The sequence below is a fragment of the Mizuhopecten yessoensis genome, unplaced genomic scaffold, assembly GCF_002113885.1.
Source record: "Mizuhopecten yessoensis strain PY_sf001 unplaced genomic scaffold, ASM211388v2 scaffold10331, whole genome shotgun sequence".
In the NCBI taxonomy this organism is placed as follows: Eukaryota; Metazoa; Mollusca; class Bivalvia; order Pectinida; family Pectinidae; genus Mizuhopecten; species Mizuhopecten yessoensis.
The window spans coordinates 1,437,964-1,455,582 of record NW_018408493.1 but is presented as its reverse complement, the minus strand read 5'-3'; the positions used below and the strand labels follow the sequence as shown (position 1 = coordinate 1,455,582).

General features: G+C 37.8%; 1 protein-coding gene across 2 annotated transcripts in view; it reads right to left on the bottom strand.

The window, feature by feature from the left end:
* Positions 1–777: 777 nt before the first annotated feature.
* LOC110460161 (anoctamin-7-like) overlaps positions 778–17,619 on the bottom strand; it is a 46,737-nt gene continuing 29,895 nt past the window's right edge. The window contains exons 14-22 of one of the 2 annotated variants that reach the window (XM_021512905.1): positions 17,112–17,166; positions 14,164–14,261; positions 13,668–13,792; positions 13,347–13,552; positions 12,679–12,812; positions 12,255–12,345; positions 9,790–9,921; positions 9,554–9,586; positions 778–3,351 (exon numbers count right to left, since the gene is read on the bottom strand). In XM_021512905.1, the coding sequence (XP_021368580.1) occupies positions 3,274–3,351; positions 9,554–9,586; positions 9,790–9,921; positions 12,255–12,345; positions 12,679–12,812; positions 13,347–13,552; positions 13,668–13,792; positions 14,164–14,261; positions 17,112–17,166 (952 nt within the window). In that variant the 3' untranslated portion in view covers positions 778–3,273. The remainder of the gene's footprint in view (positions 3,352–9,553; positions 9,587–9,789; positions 9,922–12,254; positions 12,346–12,678; positions 12,813–13,346; positions 13,553–13,667; positions 13,793–14,163; positions 14,262–17,111; positions 17,167–17,619) is intronic. The other variant, XM_021512906.1, reaches the window with a different exon arrangement.

The following is a 17,619-nucleotide window of genomic DNA, read 5'->3' as shown; positions in this document are numbered from 1 at the left end:
GTAGAAAATGTAATAAAATACTAAACAAGTCAACAACAACATGCATCAAAACATAGAGTATTAATTAGTAAAAATGTAATAAAAACGCACCACAGTACTACTCATTTCATCCTTGAAACAACATTTACTTATAACACAATCACAGCGCCACCCACTTCGTCATTGGGACAGCACAGTCTGTACTTCAAACACTATCACAGCGCTACCCTCTCCATCGTCTGTACCACACAGCCTGTACGTCAAACATAATCACAGCGCCACCCACTTCGTCATAGGGACAGCACAGTCTGTACTTCAAACACTATCACAGCGCTACCCTCTCCATCGCCTGTACCGCACAGCCTGTACTTCAAACACTATCACAGCGCTACCCTCTCCATCGTCTGTACCACACAGCCTGTACTTCAAACACTATCACAGCGCTACCTACTTTATCGTCTGTACCACACAGCCTGTAGGCTGTACTTCAATTCAAACAAGAGTAAACTTCAGGAACTTCCTGTGCTGTCCATAAATTTAAACTCCATATGCTTATATCCCTTGTATCACTTTGTGTAAATATTGAGGATGGTGTCACTCAGGTTTCTCTGTACAGTAAACCACAGGCACTTGAGTTTAGCCATTTAAAAAACAAGCCATATGGATTGATATGTCTCGCCTGTGCCCTGCTTTGACCATCAATGCAATCTATGGCCCAACTTTGGTTGGTCTAGCACTAATATAGTTTCAGAGAAACTAACTTAAACGCAAAAAGTTAATAATGATGGAGATGCTGACAAAGTCAATGGACCATGAAAGGTAGGCCGCATCCAGCATTAATATATTTGATGCATGGGTTGAGATGTACTACCCAAGATACATCTATGACCCAAGTTTGGTTGTTCTAGCACTTATACTTTCAGTGAAACTAAGTTAAACGCAAAAACTTAATGTTGATGCCAACACCTTAGTCTCGATTCCGCTACGCTACCTCTTTGTGGCGTGACAAAAATTGAATAAAAGACACAAATTGAATTTATTTAGACCTGTCCGGAACCTGATCTTCCTCTGTTGATATATTGCATAGCAGCCTATCAGGTTCTTGACCAGTCCCTGTATTTTAATTCTTTCTTATTTTTATTTTTTTTAAACTTTTTTTTTGCTAATGACTGAACTCAAGTACCTGTGGGTAAACTCTGAATTTAATGCTCGTTTCATTTGTCACTACAACTTACCTCAAGGTAACAATACAGTCTATCTTAACAATTCTGTAATATATCTTGCTCGATATGCATGGACTGTCAAGCCCCCTTTCAGCATTAACTATTCACTAGACAAAGAGGTGACCGTATACTACACTTTTACTGAACACAAGTTACAGATACAAGCCGTGTGGTACTGGCTTCAACGTCTACACGGGCAACTACACTCTTCCTTCATAAATAACAAGAAAGATGGAATGTAAAAAATAGATGAAAACTCGAAATCTATTAATTTATACACAGAACAATTATGCCAATTTATATCATGATCATTGCCACTTGGTGGCACAACTTTCAACAAAGAATAGTAATGTGTTATAACATAGATACATTTGAGTGTAAAAATAGCAAAAGTAAAGCTGAAGATTCAATCCCCGTTTTCCCATATAATATATTTACACTATTATGCTACATATTGAGATTTTCTATCATATCTTACTAAGATACAGTCAAGCTATTTTAACAGTAATTGTAATGTCAATTCTAAAATCATGTTTTATAGTAATGCATTAATTTCTGCTTATACAGTGAAACTTCACGAGTCAATAAAACAAGATTCTGGATTATCATATGTTTCCAGATGAACGAAATAGTCCTTATCAATTCTTGAAGAATGAGGTTACACTGTGAAGCAATCGTAGGGATACTAAATGATCTCAATACACAGTGTACATATTCATATTGCATGTATTTATAATGAATCACATTGCAGGTGTACAATATTCAAATTACTAGTGCATGATTCTCAATACACGTTCAGGTATATGATTCACATTGCAAAAGTTCAGGACTCACATTGCAGGTATATGATTCACATTGTAGGTGTACAATTCCCAATGTTGGTATTTATGATTCACATTGCAGGTGTGCAATTCCCAATGTCGGTTTTTGTGAATCACATTGCAGTTGTACAATTCCCAATTTCGGTATTCATGATTCACATTGCAGGTATACAATTCACATTGTTCGTATTATGATTCACATTGCAGCTGTATGATTCACATTTCAGGTGTGACAGAAATAGCTACATGTACTACTAGCATCTAGGAGTTTTAGCTGTCAGCAAAGACTTAAAATTTCTATATCAGGAAACCTACAGATATAACCATAAATAAACATTGCACTTATCATATTCATTCAAATAAGTTTGCCACAGGGAAGAGGCATAACAAAGTTATACTTAACTATATGGTTAATAATTAACTAAAATAACATCATTTAATAAATCGAAATAATGTGGTAAGCCTATTAATTTTTAGCTTATATTTTATGAGCAAGAGAATGACAAACAATTTCTATCACATAGAAATATGAATGAGCGTATTTTCTCCTAAAATGAACGGTATTAGAAAGGATTTTTTTTTTCAAAACCTTCAAAAATAATTATGCTATAACTGTAGTTGTGATCTTTTCACTGTACATGAAAAAATATTTCGTTTTTTTTTTATAGAAATGCTAGACCAATCAAATGCCTGGGTCGTTGTGAGATATGGATATAATGAACTGGCCAATCAAAAGGCAAGGCAGAGGAAGCGGGAAACGATTTGTCCAATCCGAGGCCACTAATTGAGAAGAAAGTCCCAAACTACTTAGTGAATACAACAGTTAGTAGCCACAAATTTCACAACCTTTAAGATATTTACAAGGATCACAGATAGAGAATGAAGGTAACGACTGTCTGAATGCCTTACTCATTTGAATCGACACAAACAGTACTCAATAACATTCAGATAAATTATCGTAGTGAAAGGGAAAAAACATGAAAAATACAATTCAAACTAGGTATTCATGATGACATAGACGGCATGGTGGATTCCAAGGGGTTACTTAAAGAAGTAGGAACTGTGAGGGAAAGGCAGAGAAAAGTCATTAACGAGGACCCACTTGAGAAATTTATGTAAATGATGTGTAGTATCCTGTCAGTCTTGGCTATACGGCTTGAGCTGAGTGCAGAAACCCCTTGGAACCATCAGTGGCGCACATGTGTAAGAAAAAATCTGTTCATTGATCGTATATTTATATAAATCCAGAGCTAGGAATCCTCTCCTTTGTCTATTTTTACTATCACTTCGTCATTCCCAAAGTCCTCTTCGCCGTCCCCTCTGGCAATCTGCAACATACACAACAAACATATTAAAACAAGGTAAAGTATTGTGAACAATCTACAGTTCCAACCGACAGAATCGAAAAATGAACAAGGGCCATAACTCTGTATAAAGTGGAGCAAGAGACTCGATTTCAGCGGGAGAACACTCCACCATTCTAAGAGGTACTCTCCTGTACAGAATTAAGCAATTGTAGACGATGAAAGTATATGAGATATGTTTGGGACAAAGGAACACATATAGTGACCATAGTGGCACAAGTCTGTATATCACAGCGGTGGGACATTAGATATGATTTCGATACACGAAACTCTGCCAACCCAAGAGGGTATCACCCTGTCCTGAAATCAACAGCCAATTAGAAAAAGTAAAAAAAATCTCATTTACTTCATTAAATGTTTGTCATGATCAATCTAAAGAAGTCATCGCAACATGACACTGTTAATTAACCAGATATAGTACCAAATCCAACAAGAGGCCCATAGGGCCTGTATCGCTCACCTGGATATCTAAGCAATCATGGCAAAATATTCTCCAAATGAGATCCAAGAGAATATGCCAGACCCCAAGGCCAACCCTTGTGGCATATCTGTATTAGATTGTTCATGTCAAGCAATTTTATGTATGGTTATGGGGTGGGGATCTCAACTGTTTCCAAGCTGTGACTCAGAAACTAGGTCCCTAGGGTTGTGGCCAGACCCCAGAATCAATTATAATATCATGACTGCATTTGTCTCTTTTTGCCCAGCATTTTGTATATATAGTTTTGGGGTGGGGATCTCAATCGTTTCGAAGTTATGACCCAGAGGTTAAGTCTGCAAGGGTGGGACAGACCCTGGGGTCAATTCTAATATCATGACTGCATTCGTCTCTTTATGCCCAACAATTGTATATATAGTTTTGGGGTGGGGATCTTAACCATTTCAAAGTTATGACCCAGGGGTTAAGTCTCCAACGGTGGGGCAGTCCCCAAGGCCATCATGGAAGCATATGTGCATTCATCTCTTTATACGCTGCAATTGTATATATGGTTATAGGGTGGGGATCTCAACTGTTTCCAAGCTGTGACTAACAAACTAGGTCCCTATAGGGGTTCGGTCAGACCCAAGGGTCTATTCTAATATCATGACTGCATTCATCTCTTTATGCCCAGCATTTGTATGTATAGTTTTTGGGTGGGGATCTCAACCATTTTAAAGTTATGGCCCAGGGACTATGTCTCCAAGGATCCCTGCCTCCCATGAATGCTTCCGACCAAATACGATCGATATACATGGCATAGTTCCACAGAAGAAGTCGTTTATAACTTTATAGCAATGTAGCCAAATTGACCCCTTTTGGCCCCGCCCCTCAGCCCCCTGTGGGGTCAGCCCAACCATTTGTTCAATTTGAATCTCCACCACCTAGGGATGCTTCCAGTCAAATATGGTTGATATCCAACTCTTAGTTCCAGAGATAAAGTCGTTTAAAGCAATATAGCCAAATTGCCCCCTTTTTGCCCAGCCCCACCATTTGTACAATTTTGAATCCCCACCACCTAGGGATGCATCTAGTCAAATTTAGTTAAATTCCAATCAGTGGTTAGGAACTGAAGAAGAAGTAATTTAAAGAAATTGTTGACAGACGGACGACGGACGACACGGTATGGCATAAGCTCACCTTGGTCCTTCGGACCAGGTGAGCTAACAAGTCAAAGCCTAGGTCATAAAATTTTAGCATACACCTCTTGTCCTGTTTTGGTGGATTCAAGGTCAGAGAGGTGTAAAATGTAGGTCACAATGACCTATATTTGATATGATCTGTAAAGGTGTGGTACTTCTCAAGATGTGTCTACATATGAATTAACCCTTTCACCACTATAGACCATAATGGACTTATCCAGATCAATGCATAGTAGAGTTGATTAAAGTAACATAGGGGTGAAAGGGTTAAGTTGACGACTGTAACACTTCCAGTTCATTCATATTATCGTTAAAATCAACCAAGATGTCCGACAGGCCAACAGTTATAAGTAGCGACAGTCACTCTATGTCCAAGCTTTCACGCTCAATATAGCCCTTCATCTTGACCAACGGTCATTTATCAAAAGTGGAGAGCTGAATTGGATTTTCAATATAACAACACGTTTTTGATAAAAACAAACAAGTCTAATGCTCATGAAATGACAGTGAAGCATTTTCATTATTTGGATAATGCTGGTCACTTGTTGTTCCACACAATTTCTGATATAACTTAATTCTTTATTTGTTTAACAAGGACTACTAACAGCCCAAAGGCTACGAGTCGCTGTACACATAGTTTAAGAACATCAAAGGATTACATGGTATCAATACAACATTTACAGCTAGGAACAAACAGCAAGAGGAGACAAGAAAGTCCCGGATATCAAACAACGATATTCTCACAACATCATGAACATCAAACAACAGATACTTAAAACAACATCTTCTATCGGACAACATATATATCAATATACAGAATACTTATAGCAACATATTAAACTCACTAAACGACATTTTTATTTAACAAAGCTTGCTATTACACAACAGGTTACATAGAACAACAGTTATAATTTATACAACAAAGCAATCAACTGTATACAATTGATATAATTTTACAATGCTACAGTTGTCTTGTCAGAGTTTACACGTGAAGGGCAGTCTGTGCCAGCATGAGTTGGGAAAATAAAGTAACATTTGAAAAATATAAAATTTGGAAAATAACATTATTGGAAGTGGGTGGGTGGTGGTTGAGGTATTTTTTAGGGTCAGAAGCAGCAGTCTAACCAATAGTAAATATAATTCTCTATATTTCCCATTAAATCTCTATGATAATATACATCCCCCTACGGACAACTTAGAAATAGATCAATAATGAGATCATATATATACGGTATGCTATACTCATCTTTGGAAATGATTCTTTTGTTTTTATTTCCTCATTCCAACTTTCACTTTTCATATTCTTTCCTGTAATATTTTGAACCAAATCTAATATCAATATTTCAGTCAGATTAAACTTGCTGTTTGCTAGATGATCCCTCTATACATACACAAGTTACATAACTGTTCAAAGCTGTTTTCTCTAAACCTGTCTCTGAACGAATGAAATCATTATGACTCCACACTGAACATGTTTCAGAATTTTGAGCCATTGCATCTGACCAAAATATATTGGGACAAAATAACTGCAGAATTCCAGATCCAACCTATATGATTTAACACTGTATTTGAATCAATATTTGTAAGAATTTTAATGATCTTTTAAGAAACTAAAGAAAATTCAGCGAGGTTAAAGGTTAAGATGTGCTTTTTGTTTCAATTGCGTCCAGTAACTAATTATTACTCAAGATTAAATAATTGGTCACAAAAGCAATATTTCTGACCAAAATATTACAAGCAGGTTATTTTAAAGCCTGCATTTTGCATATATTGGATATGATCAGCTTATTACATATATTGTTAGTACTGAAGCCTATTCTGTTTAAATTATTGCTACAAGCTGGATAACTTTCATATAATAAGCATCTTGTACATTTTGTGTAAAACTAAGTAGCAACAAGCAAGCCTAACTTCACTCTAATGTTGACACTTACCAGGTTTGAGTACCCAATGTTGACACTAAGTAGGTATGAACACCCCATGTTGACACTAACTAGGTATGAACACCCAATGTTGACACTAACTAGGTTTGAGTACCCAATGTTTACACTATCTAGGTTTGAGCATCCAATGTTGACACAAACTAGGTTTGAAAACCCCATGTTAACACTTTACTAGGTTTGAGAACCCAATGTTGACACTAACTAGGTTTGAGCACCCAATGTTGATACTAACTAGGTTTCAGCACCTCATGTTGATACTAACTATGTTGGAGTACCCAATGTTGACACTAACTAGGTTTCAGCACCCAATGTTGACACTTACTAGGTTTGAGCACCCAATATTGACACTAACTAGGTTTGAGAACCCAATGTTGACACTTACTAGGTTTGAGCACCTAATATTGACAATAACTAGGTTTGAGAACCCAATGTTGACACTAACTAAGTTTGATCACCTCATATTGACACTAACTAGGTTTAAGCTCCCCATGTTGACACAAGGTTTGAGCACCCAATATTGACACTTACTAGGTTTGAGAACCCAATGTTGACACTAGGTTTGAGCTCCCCATGTTGACACAAGGTTGGAGCACCCCATGTTGACACAAGGTTTTAGCACCCAATATTGACACTAACTAGGTTTGAGTACCCCATGTTGACACTAACTAGGTTTGAGCACCTAATGTTGACACTAACTAAGTTTGATCACCCCATGTTAACACTTTACTAGGTTTGAGTACCTCATGTTGAAACTAACTAGGTTTGAGCACCCAATATTGACAATAACTAGGTTTGAGAACCCAATGTTGACACTAACTAAGTTTGATCACCTCATATTGACACTAACTAGGTTTAAGCTCCCCATGTTGACACAAGGTTTGAGCACCCAATATTGACACTTACTAGGTTTGAGAACCCAATGTTGACACTAGGTTTGAGCTCCCCATGTTGACACAAGGTTGGAGCACCCCATGTTGACACAAGGTTTTAGCACCCAATATTGACACTAACTAGGTTTGAGCACCTCATGTTGACACTAACTAGGTTTGGGCGACCAATGCTGACACTAACTAGGTTTGAGCACCTCATGTTGACACTAACTAGGTTTGAGCTCCCCATGTTGACACCAAATAGGTTTGAGCTCACCATGTTGACACTAACTAGGTTTGAGCTCCCAATGTTGACACTAACTAGGTTTGAGCACACAATGTTGACACTAGGTTTGAGCACCCAATGTTGACACTAACTAGGTTTGAGCACCTCATGTTGACACTAACAAGGATTGAGCACCTCGTGTCGACACTAACTAGGTTTGAGCTCCCCATGTTGACACTTACTAGGTTTGGTCATCCCATGTTGACACTAACTTGTTTCGAGCTCCCATATTCACACTAATTAGGTTTAAGCCCCTATGTCTTACCTAATAGACATGAGCTCCCAAATACACACTAACTGGGTTTGAGCTCCCATATTCACACTAACTAGGTTTAAGCCCCTTATGTCAAACTTAATAGGTTTGAGCTTCCATGTTGACACTTAATAGGTCTTAAGCCCCTTATGTCAAACTTAATAGGTCTTAAGCCCCTTATGTCAAACTTAATAGGTTTGAGCTCCCATATTCACACTAATCAGGTTTAAGCCCCTATGTCTTACCTAATAGACATGAGCTCCCAAATACACACTAACTGGATTTAAGCCCCTTTGTCTTACCTAATAGACATGAGCTCCCATGTACACACTAACTAGGTTTAAGCCCCTTATGTCAAACTTAATAGGTTTGAGCTCCCATGTTGACACTAACTTGTTTCGAGCTCCCATATTCACACTAATCAGGTTTAAGCCCCTTATGTCAAACTTAATAGGTTTGAGCTCCCATGTTGACACTTACAGGTTAGAGCTCCCTTGGTAAATAAGATGGCTTCTGTGTAAATATCTGCTCTCGGTTAGATTGTATGTGCCCTTTCTTTAAGTTACAATCTTTAAGTTACATGTATTGACAAATTTATTTTTCCACTTGTCATCAGGACTCCATGTTTGCTGAGGAGGTAATTTCCACACAGGTACCTACAGGTATGACAATATTGCTGAGGAGGCAATTTCCACACAGGTACCTACAGGGATGACAATATTGCTGAGGAGGTAATTTCCACACAGGTACCTACAGATATGACAATATAAGCAAGCATGCACTATTATACAACATGTGTCCACACCCAACAATGGCCCCATCTGACCAGCCACAGATTTTCATCAGAGATGTTTGTTTTTTGATTGCCTGTCCTGGCCTTTATTTTACAAAGCTTTCTAAGACAAGAATTTTACTTGACTTTCAAAAATGCAAATACACAAGGACTTGTATGGGTTTTTTTAAACAGAAATCATTACTTAGAAAGCATTGTGAAATGGGAGCGTGGATGAAGTCTGTTTACAAAAGTTATATCTTTGATTATCATCTTTTCAAGGCAATCTGGTACATTTTGTTTTGATTTTTTTTCCAAATATTTTTGACATGATGTGAAGCAAAAGGTCAGAACCTTCTGTGGACAATGGGTTATGTTGGGTGAGGTTAGGGTTTACAGAAATTCTTTATAGTGTTAACTTACGTCCTCTTCCTCATCATCATCCCCCGGCACAGTCTGGAGCACAAATACATCGTTACACAAGGTAACAAAACTAACATGATAATGTCGCTCGGTGAAATGATTTGTCTTTGTCGAAACAATCATGTGTCAATACAAGAAATAATTGTCAAAATCAATCGGTAAAACATGTATTAGTGTCGACAAATTAGCCAGTCACCAACCAAACTTTCTGAGTCAATGTGTGAAGTATTTCTCACCTGCATGATGGCATCAGTGTCGGCTAGAGCCTGTTTGGCAAGGTAGCGTTCCCTCTTGATTTTCAGTTCCAGGGCCTCGGGTACATCAGGAACAAGTATGTCGATCAGTCGGCACACGCCAAACACAAAGTGCTATGGAGGAAAGGGATACATGTGTAAGCACATACCATATATCAGTTAAAGATAAGCCCATTCATATCTATTGCAGTTTTGTAGGAATACCAAGAAATCGTTTTTCTTGTTAAAAATAAACCCAACCACCTTTTACGAGTCATAACCCTTTCACCACTGCAGACCTTAATGGACTCAACCAGATCAATGCATGTTAAAGTTTACTAAAGTTACATAGGGGTGAAAGGGTTAACTCAGGATGAAATTCATTTTCCTACCTGGATCACTCAAAAGAGACCCAGATGCTTTAAAATGTCAAAACAGTCTACTATTTCAAGTTTGGGATAAGTCTTTTTGTTTTAATTTATGTCTAACTAGTTCATATCCATCAATAGATTACAATAAACAAAATCTGAGAACAAGCTAAAATTGAGTTATGACAGAGTTTATATTTTGGACCACGCCCCTCTGCCCACAGAACTAGTTTGAGTTATGACAGTGTTTATATTTTGGACCACGCCCCTCTGCCACAGTACTAGGTTGAGTTATGACAGAGGTTATATTTTGGACCACGCCCCTCTGCCACCGTACTAGTTTGAGTTATGACAGAGTTTGTATTTTGGACCACGCCCCTCTGCCCACATTACTAGTTTGAGTTATGACAGTGTTTATATTTTGGACCACGCCCCTCTGCCACAGTACTAGGTTGAGTTATGACAGAGGTTATATTTTGGACCACGCCCCTCTGCCACAGTACTAGGTTGAGTTATGACAGAGGTTATATTTTGGACCACGCCCCTCTGCCACAGTACTAGGTTGAGTTATGACAGAGGTTATATTTTGGACCACGCCCCTCTGCCACAGTACTAGGTTGAGTTATGACAGAGGTTATATTTTGGACCACGCCCCTCTGCCACCGTACTAGTTTGAGTTATGACAGAGTTTATATTTTGGACCACGCCCCTCTGCCACAGTACTAGGTTGAGTTATGACAGAGGTTATATTTTGGACCACGCCCCTCTGCCACAGTACTAGGTTGAGTTATGACAGAGGTTATATTTTGGACCACGCCCCTCTGCCACCGTACTAGTTTGAGTTATGACAGAGTTTATATTCCGGACCACGCCCCTCTGCCCACAGTACTAGTTTGAGTTATGACAGTGTTTATATATTGGACCACTCCCCTCTGCCCACAGTACTAGTCTGAGTTATGACAGTGTTTATATTTTGGACCACGCCCCTCTGCCAACAGTACTAGTTTGAGTTGTGACAGAGTTTATATTTTGGACCACGCCCCTGTGCCCACATCACTGGTGAAACCAAACCTTCCATATATACTTTGGAGAGTCCCCTTGACACTGGGATCATTTCAACTAAATTTGATTAAATCTCTTTCTTTTGACATATAATATTAACATCCTTGGTTTATGCGATGTTGAATTCTTTGGCCTGCACAGGATGGTCTAAATGAAATAAGGTTAAAATCAGTTAACCATGTAGTACTGAAGAAGTAGGATTGTACTGAAGAAGTAGGATTTTATGGATTTATTTCTTATTTCCTGAGGGCCACACCCTCCTTTATACAATGTTGAGAGTTCCTGTAATTGGCCTAGAAATGGTCCAGACCACATTTAGTCAAAATAAGCATACCAGTCACCACAGCGTAAATGGACATTGAACTTTGGGCCAGGTGAGCAAAAAATATTTCTTCTTCCAATAAAATATTTAGTATCTCCCTAAAATAAGCAACACCAAGATTATAAGAGCACTGTAGGGACTTGTATACTCGGGACACATGCAAGCTATTAATTCCAATCTTAAGCAACTCCCAGGGGTGCTAAACCCATGATCTTTGATGGTTGGGGAGGTGAAAAAGAGGAATTTATTATGTGACCACCAAACCAGACCTCAATAAGGACAAAGTAAGGTACTATTTACTATCAGTCTATTCCAACCTGATTCAGTCTCATGTCTTCAAGTTAACCCCCCCCTCAAGAGTTTCAAGATTGAATTCTTTAGCCTAAACAGATCTACGTAGTCTAGCTTCGCTTGATACAGGGGTGCATTGGATGGTCACCATAACGAAAAGCAACCAGCTTTGAGAAAAATTGCATAAAGTCTACTCTGGAAAAATAACGATTACTTTATGCTAAATGGATATTAGTCCAAAACTGTCCAGTAAGTGTCAAAACAAACAGAGGCCAATAGGAACACTGGTGACATCATTGTTCTGAATAACTTGATGTTATTACCTAAAACAAAATAAGTAACGAATTGTTCCTAGTGTCAAAACTCCTGATACCTCAAACAAGAGAGGTACCTCAAGCAGGAGAGAAATGTATGTATGTTCCTACCTCAAACATGATGACAAATCCCAGACGGAGGGCCAAAAGGTTCCAGTAAAAGAGTGTGTGGTTCCCGTGACCATCTCTCAAGTCCCGGTATCTATAGTGTAGTAAAACCATTTGTTACAATGTACTGAATACAAAGAAACTTCTGTCCTGTCAAATATACGCACTGATCAGTAAAACCTGTATCTCACCCTTCACGTGTAATTACTATATGTGGATATGCAGTTTCAAATTCTTGCTGTCATGATCAATTTGCCATTATTGTTGACAGCGAAAAGAGTGGAATTTAAAATGCGACAACATTTTCTTTGTATACAGTAATCAATAAGCCTTTCAAGTTTAAAGCTGTATCAACCAAAAAAGACAGTGTCATTACACTGCTTTGTATCTGAGATTCCTACATTTAAGGAGGATAACAAGCACTTACAGACATGTCTGGTTGAGGGTGCCATTTGGACTGGTAGACAAGGAGAATGCTGTGTAGCCCTCTAAGTTCCAGTCATAGTGGTACTGGTATAATAGTCGCGGTAAAAACTCCGATGTAAATGCAATCAGAAATGCCTGAAATAGAAAACAATTACTCATATACTGTACAGTAATTAAGTTTAATATAAAACACTCGCACTTGCAGCACTTCAGTTATATTGTTTAGTGATTATATTCACTGTATAGCACTTATGTTCACTGTATAACACTTATATTCACTGTATGGCACTTATGTTCACTGTATAACACTTATATTTACTGTATAGCACTGTAGTTTACTGTATAACATTCATATTTACTGTATAGCACTTATATTCACTGTATACTCTTATATCTAATGCAGAGAACTTATGTTCACTGTGTAACACTTTTATTTACAATATAGCACTGATGTTCACTGTATAACACCTATATTTACTGTATAGCTCTTATGTTAACTGTATAACACTTATATTTACTGTATAGCTCTTATGTTCACTGTATAACACTAATATTTACTGTATAGCACTTATATTTACTGTATAACACTTATTTACTGTACACCACTAATATTTACTGTATGATAGTTACATTTACTTTACAGTTCTTATGATTACTGTTCCAACTTACATTGCTAATGACAGCTAGCTGGGCAAGAGCATCGAGAATTGAGAACCAGACGCCTATGTCCTGGGCACGATCAGCAACAGGGCGCCGTGTCTCACATACAAATTTTTGGGCATCTAGGCGGATCTCCACCCAGTTGTTCAGAAGGGCAAACAGAGGGGCCAGCGGGAACGCCGCCACAAATATCGTAATAAAACCAAACTGTAGCACTGAAAGAAGATATAAAGTAATAATTTACACAACCTGAAGTACATACATATACAACATAGAAGTTTGAACACAAAGAGCTTAGATACCTATATATGAAATACGCAGTGTACTTGCCCATCTCTAGGTACTCTTCAAAAAGTCCCTCATTATCCAGAAGTTCGTAATCTTCCTCCCAACGGGTCCTCACCATATTTTTGTCAAGATTCACTTTCAAACGATGGATGAACAATTTTAATTTTCTGAAATAACAACATGACAATGTTCAGAATTAGGGTTTGATGTCTTAGTTACACGAAAACTGTGACCATATTGGCTCGGACTCTGATAAATTATACATTTTTAATGTGTCATTTGTTTTAAGGTTAATTGGGTTCCCCCTGGTGTTTCACTTACAATATACAACGTTATGTTTATTTAAAAACAAAGTTCAAATCAAGCAGCTCTAGACTTTTCATCACTTGATATTACGTAACTAAATTAGGTACTATAGGTAACTTATGGAATGAGCTAGTGCAAATGTGATTTTGTTTGCCTAAGGGAGGTAACTTATAGTACAAGTATTTTCTATCCGTTGTTAATATTTTTTCAATGTGTGAAATAGATAACTTACGGTACAAGTATTTCCTGTGCGTTGTTAATGACTTGCTTGCCTATCATAATGACAGCTAGTTGCTGGGCGAGTTCCATCAGACAGCCACCGTTGTTGCACTGTCAGATAAAAAAACAAATCCTGTTAACCAGGTATCTTATACAAGATTGGTATTTTAAACAACACTGGTTTCCATATCAAACAGAGTCTGGATATGACAAGGTTGATATATTATAATTCAATAAAGAAACTGCTGGGAAAAGGGGGGGATTGCACCAACTCTATCTAGGGTGCAGATACAGGATCAAGTGTATTATAAGTCAGGTGTGAGTCAGAGATTACGTAAATATTTAAAGTTCTCAGTCGAGAGAGGGGTACAGTAGTGAAGAAAGCTGTATTAAAACAATTGTAACCCAAACCCCGTCCACCTTTGATTTTTTTTTGGGAGAAGGGAGGTGGTTAGAGGGGGGGGGGTTAGAGGGGGGAGGGTGGTTAGAGGGGGGAGGTGGTTCGAGGGGGGGGGTGGCTAGAGGGGGGAGGTGGTTAGAGGGGGGAGGTGGTTCGAGGGGGGAGGTGGTTAGAGGGGGGAGGTGGTTCGAGGGGGGGGGTGGCTAGAGGGGGGAGGTGGTTAGAGGGGGGAGGTGGTTAGAGGGGGGGGCAACCTTTATGACCCACTAGTAACGCGACCACAGAGGGCCATCATCCTCGGTTTACCCACTGTCAATTCGACACAGTACCAGCAAATGTTAAAGTGGACAAGTTTCCATCACAGTATCCCTGCAGGAATGTGTACAAGCTTTTTTCAGTGTGTATACGTCAGGTCACTTGTCCTTAACTTGTGACATAAATATCAGTTGACAATAAAATGTAGCGTCAGTCTTTGTAACATATAATTCATTGCTTGTGAGGTAACACACAAAAGGAATGATTTAATCATAACAAAATTTATGCAAGAAAATGTAGTAATAATCATATATTACGAATTAATTCATGTCCTACACTGTAATTTTTCTCAATAAAATAAAAAACAGAAAGTCTTTCTACGGTAGCAGTGTACAGTAGAGGGTTGTGGCCATGGGTGATATTTTTGTTAAATGGCTAACCCCTGTATAATGATATGTAAAAACTAGAACTATGTCAGTGTGACATTACAGCCGCTCACCACTTTAAATTTAATTGCTTCAGTAACACATTGAGCATCAATATCTACTATAATACCTCAGATATGTGTTCTGTATTCTGCTAATTGAAAATCAGGTCATGTGATGATGTTGCCTTTGGGATTTTCAAAATCAATCGCCTCCCAAATGATGCCTTAAAAACATTTCTCCCTCTCCTCTTTTTTCACCCTCTTTAAGTGTGATGCATTGCTGTAATTTTCATTAATTAGCATCCTCCAATGATGTGACATGAGCATTTAAGTGCAGAATTGCAATCGGTGAATGGATAATAAAGAATACGTGCATTTTGTGCTTGTGAAATGAAGGATAATTAACAGTAGTGGGAAAACATGCATGGAGAAAAGAGACATTGTACTCCTTTTATTTTTATTTATTCATATTAATTATAATTATTGATATATGTAGCGACTATATTTACCGTCATTGAATATACAAAATCTTACAAATGTTCTTCGAATATATTTGAATTATATTTCTCAATGTATCTTTAACAACGCAAGAGTTATTTCCCTTACCCCAAATTGGATACTATTTTGACACGGCGCCAATTCTTGTCAAACAGCAGCGGCTGTTGTTTGATGTTCTTAAATTGTTACACTTTCATAAATCAATATACCAGAAATAGCATGCTGTGTTACAGAAATGTTTGATAAGCATACACAGTTCACATATCGTCTCGTCTCCGAGCCATTACCGTTATCAACCTAAGCACGATATGTCATATTACGTTCCCGTTTCAAACATCAAAATAGAGGTTATACTTCATCACTCATACGGTTTATAAGTATATATATTTACTTCTTCCTTCTACAGACAGAGTCAATGCTTGACAGTCTTCACATGTGCTTTCTCGAATCATATGTGTTTCACACGCGTAACACTCCTCAGATCGCAAACCGAGTTGCTAAAACGCTCAAACTTAGTGCACAAATTTCACCACCATAACACTCGTAGAATGCACTGGAGATAAGCATTTTTTTTCCAGCAATTATTTAAGGTAATGATTATTATTTGGAGAGGAGTATCGGAAAACTTTATGTAACCCACAGGTGAGTGTCAGAGATTCTACTTTCTATTTGCGATTACGAAACTATATAGCGGAAGCATGCAAGACTGAAGTATGCGCACGCACCCCGAACGGAAGTGGGTCCGTCATTTCTTTCTCTGGACAATATTAATAAGCCGCTCGGCTCTCGCCAAGAGCGGCTTAAAAATATAAAAATAAAACTGTACTAAAATTGGTATAAGCATGAAGTGGGCTATGTGAGCTTCACATTTGTAAAATAAAAAAAATTCGAGACCAAAATTTTGGCCTAAATCCGAAAGGGTGCCTACACATGCAAAGCTAGCTTTACAGGAGGTAAAATTTTGACAACAGCACACGACGGAAAATTGCAAAAAATCAAGTTTTACAATTTTACTGGGACCAAGATAATTCTGCAACCAAGTAGGTAATCTTTAATTTCAGACAGAACTGAGGAAAAAAAAAACTAGTTGCGGGGGTCAAATTTTAGATCAAAAATAGCATTTTTTTTGCATTTTTTGGTGATTTTTGATGTGGTAACCATGGTTTTCACACAAGTGACATACATAGAAAAAAGAGGTTTATACACTTCTCAGTACTTTATATGTATTGTAAATGTAATGCAGTTTACAAATATATATACATGTATATATGTGTTGTGTAGGGTAAATCCGCTGTGTTTACATTTCCTCGACATGTGCCTTGTTTTTCAGAGTCGGGCCATTTCTACTGTATATTGCTACCTACGAACACATGAATTTTACCTCTTCATTACGTAAACCAAACATCCTATCATAGTGGCCAGGATATCCCACAAATCTGAAAATACATTAATTTTGATTTCATTTACACATCATTTCTAACCAATTTATAAATTCTGGTACAATAAAACAAAGTTACTCTCAGAATATTAAACACAAAATATGGCATTAAGGAATTTTGAGGCATTTTGCCTGCAGTGGAACACAGTTATTTAAGTTGTTATTTTGTCATAGACTGACTATACATAATAACATGATATTTACCATTCCTTGAAGATTGACCGCAATATATATAAATTTCACCATCCCTTGAAGAATGACAAATACATTAGACCTATTTCCACTTGAAGAATGAACTATGTACATTTCACTTCCCTCCCCTTTAAGAGTGAACAATGTACATTTCATTTACCTCCCCTTGAAGAATGAACTATGTACATTTCACCTACCTCCCCTTGAAGAATGAACTATGTACATTTCATTTACCGCCCCTTGAAGAATGAACTATGTA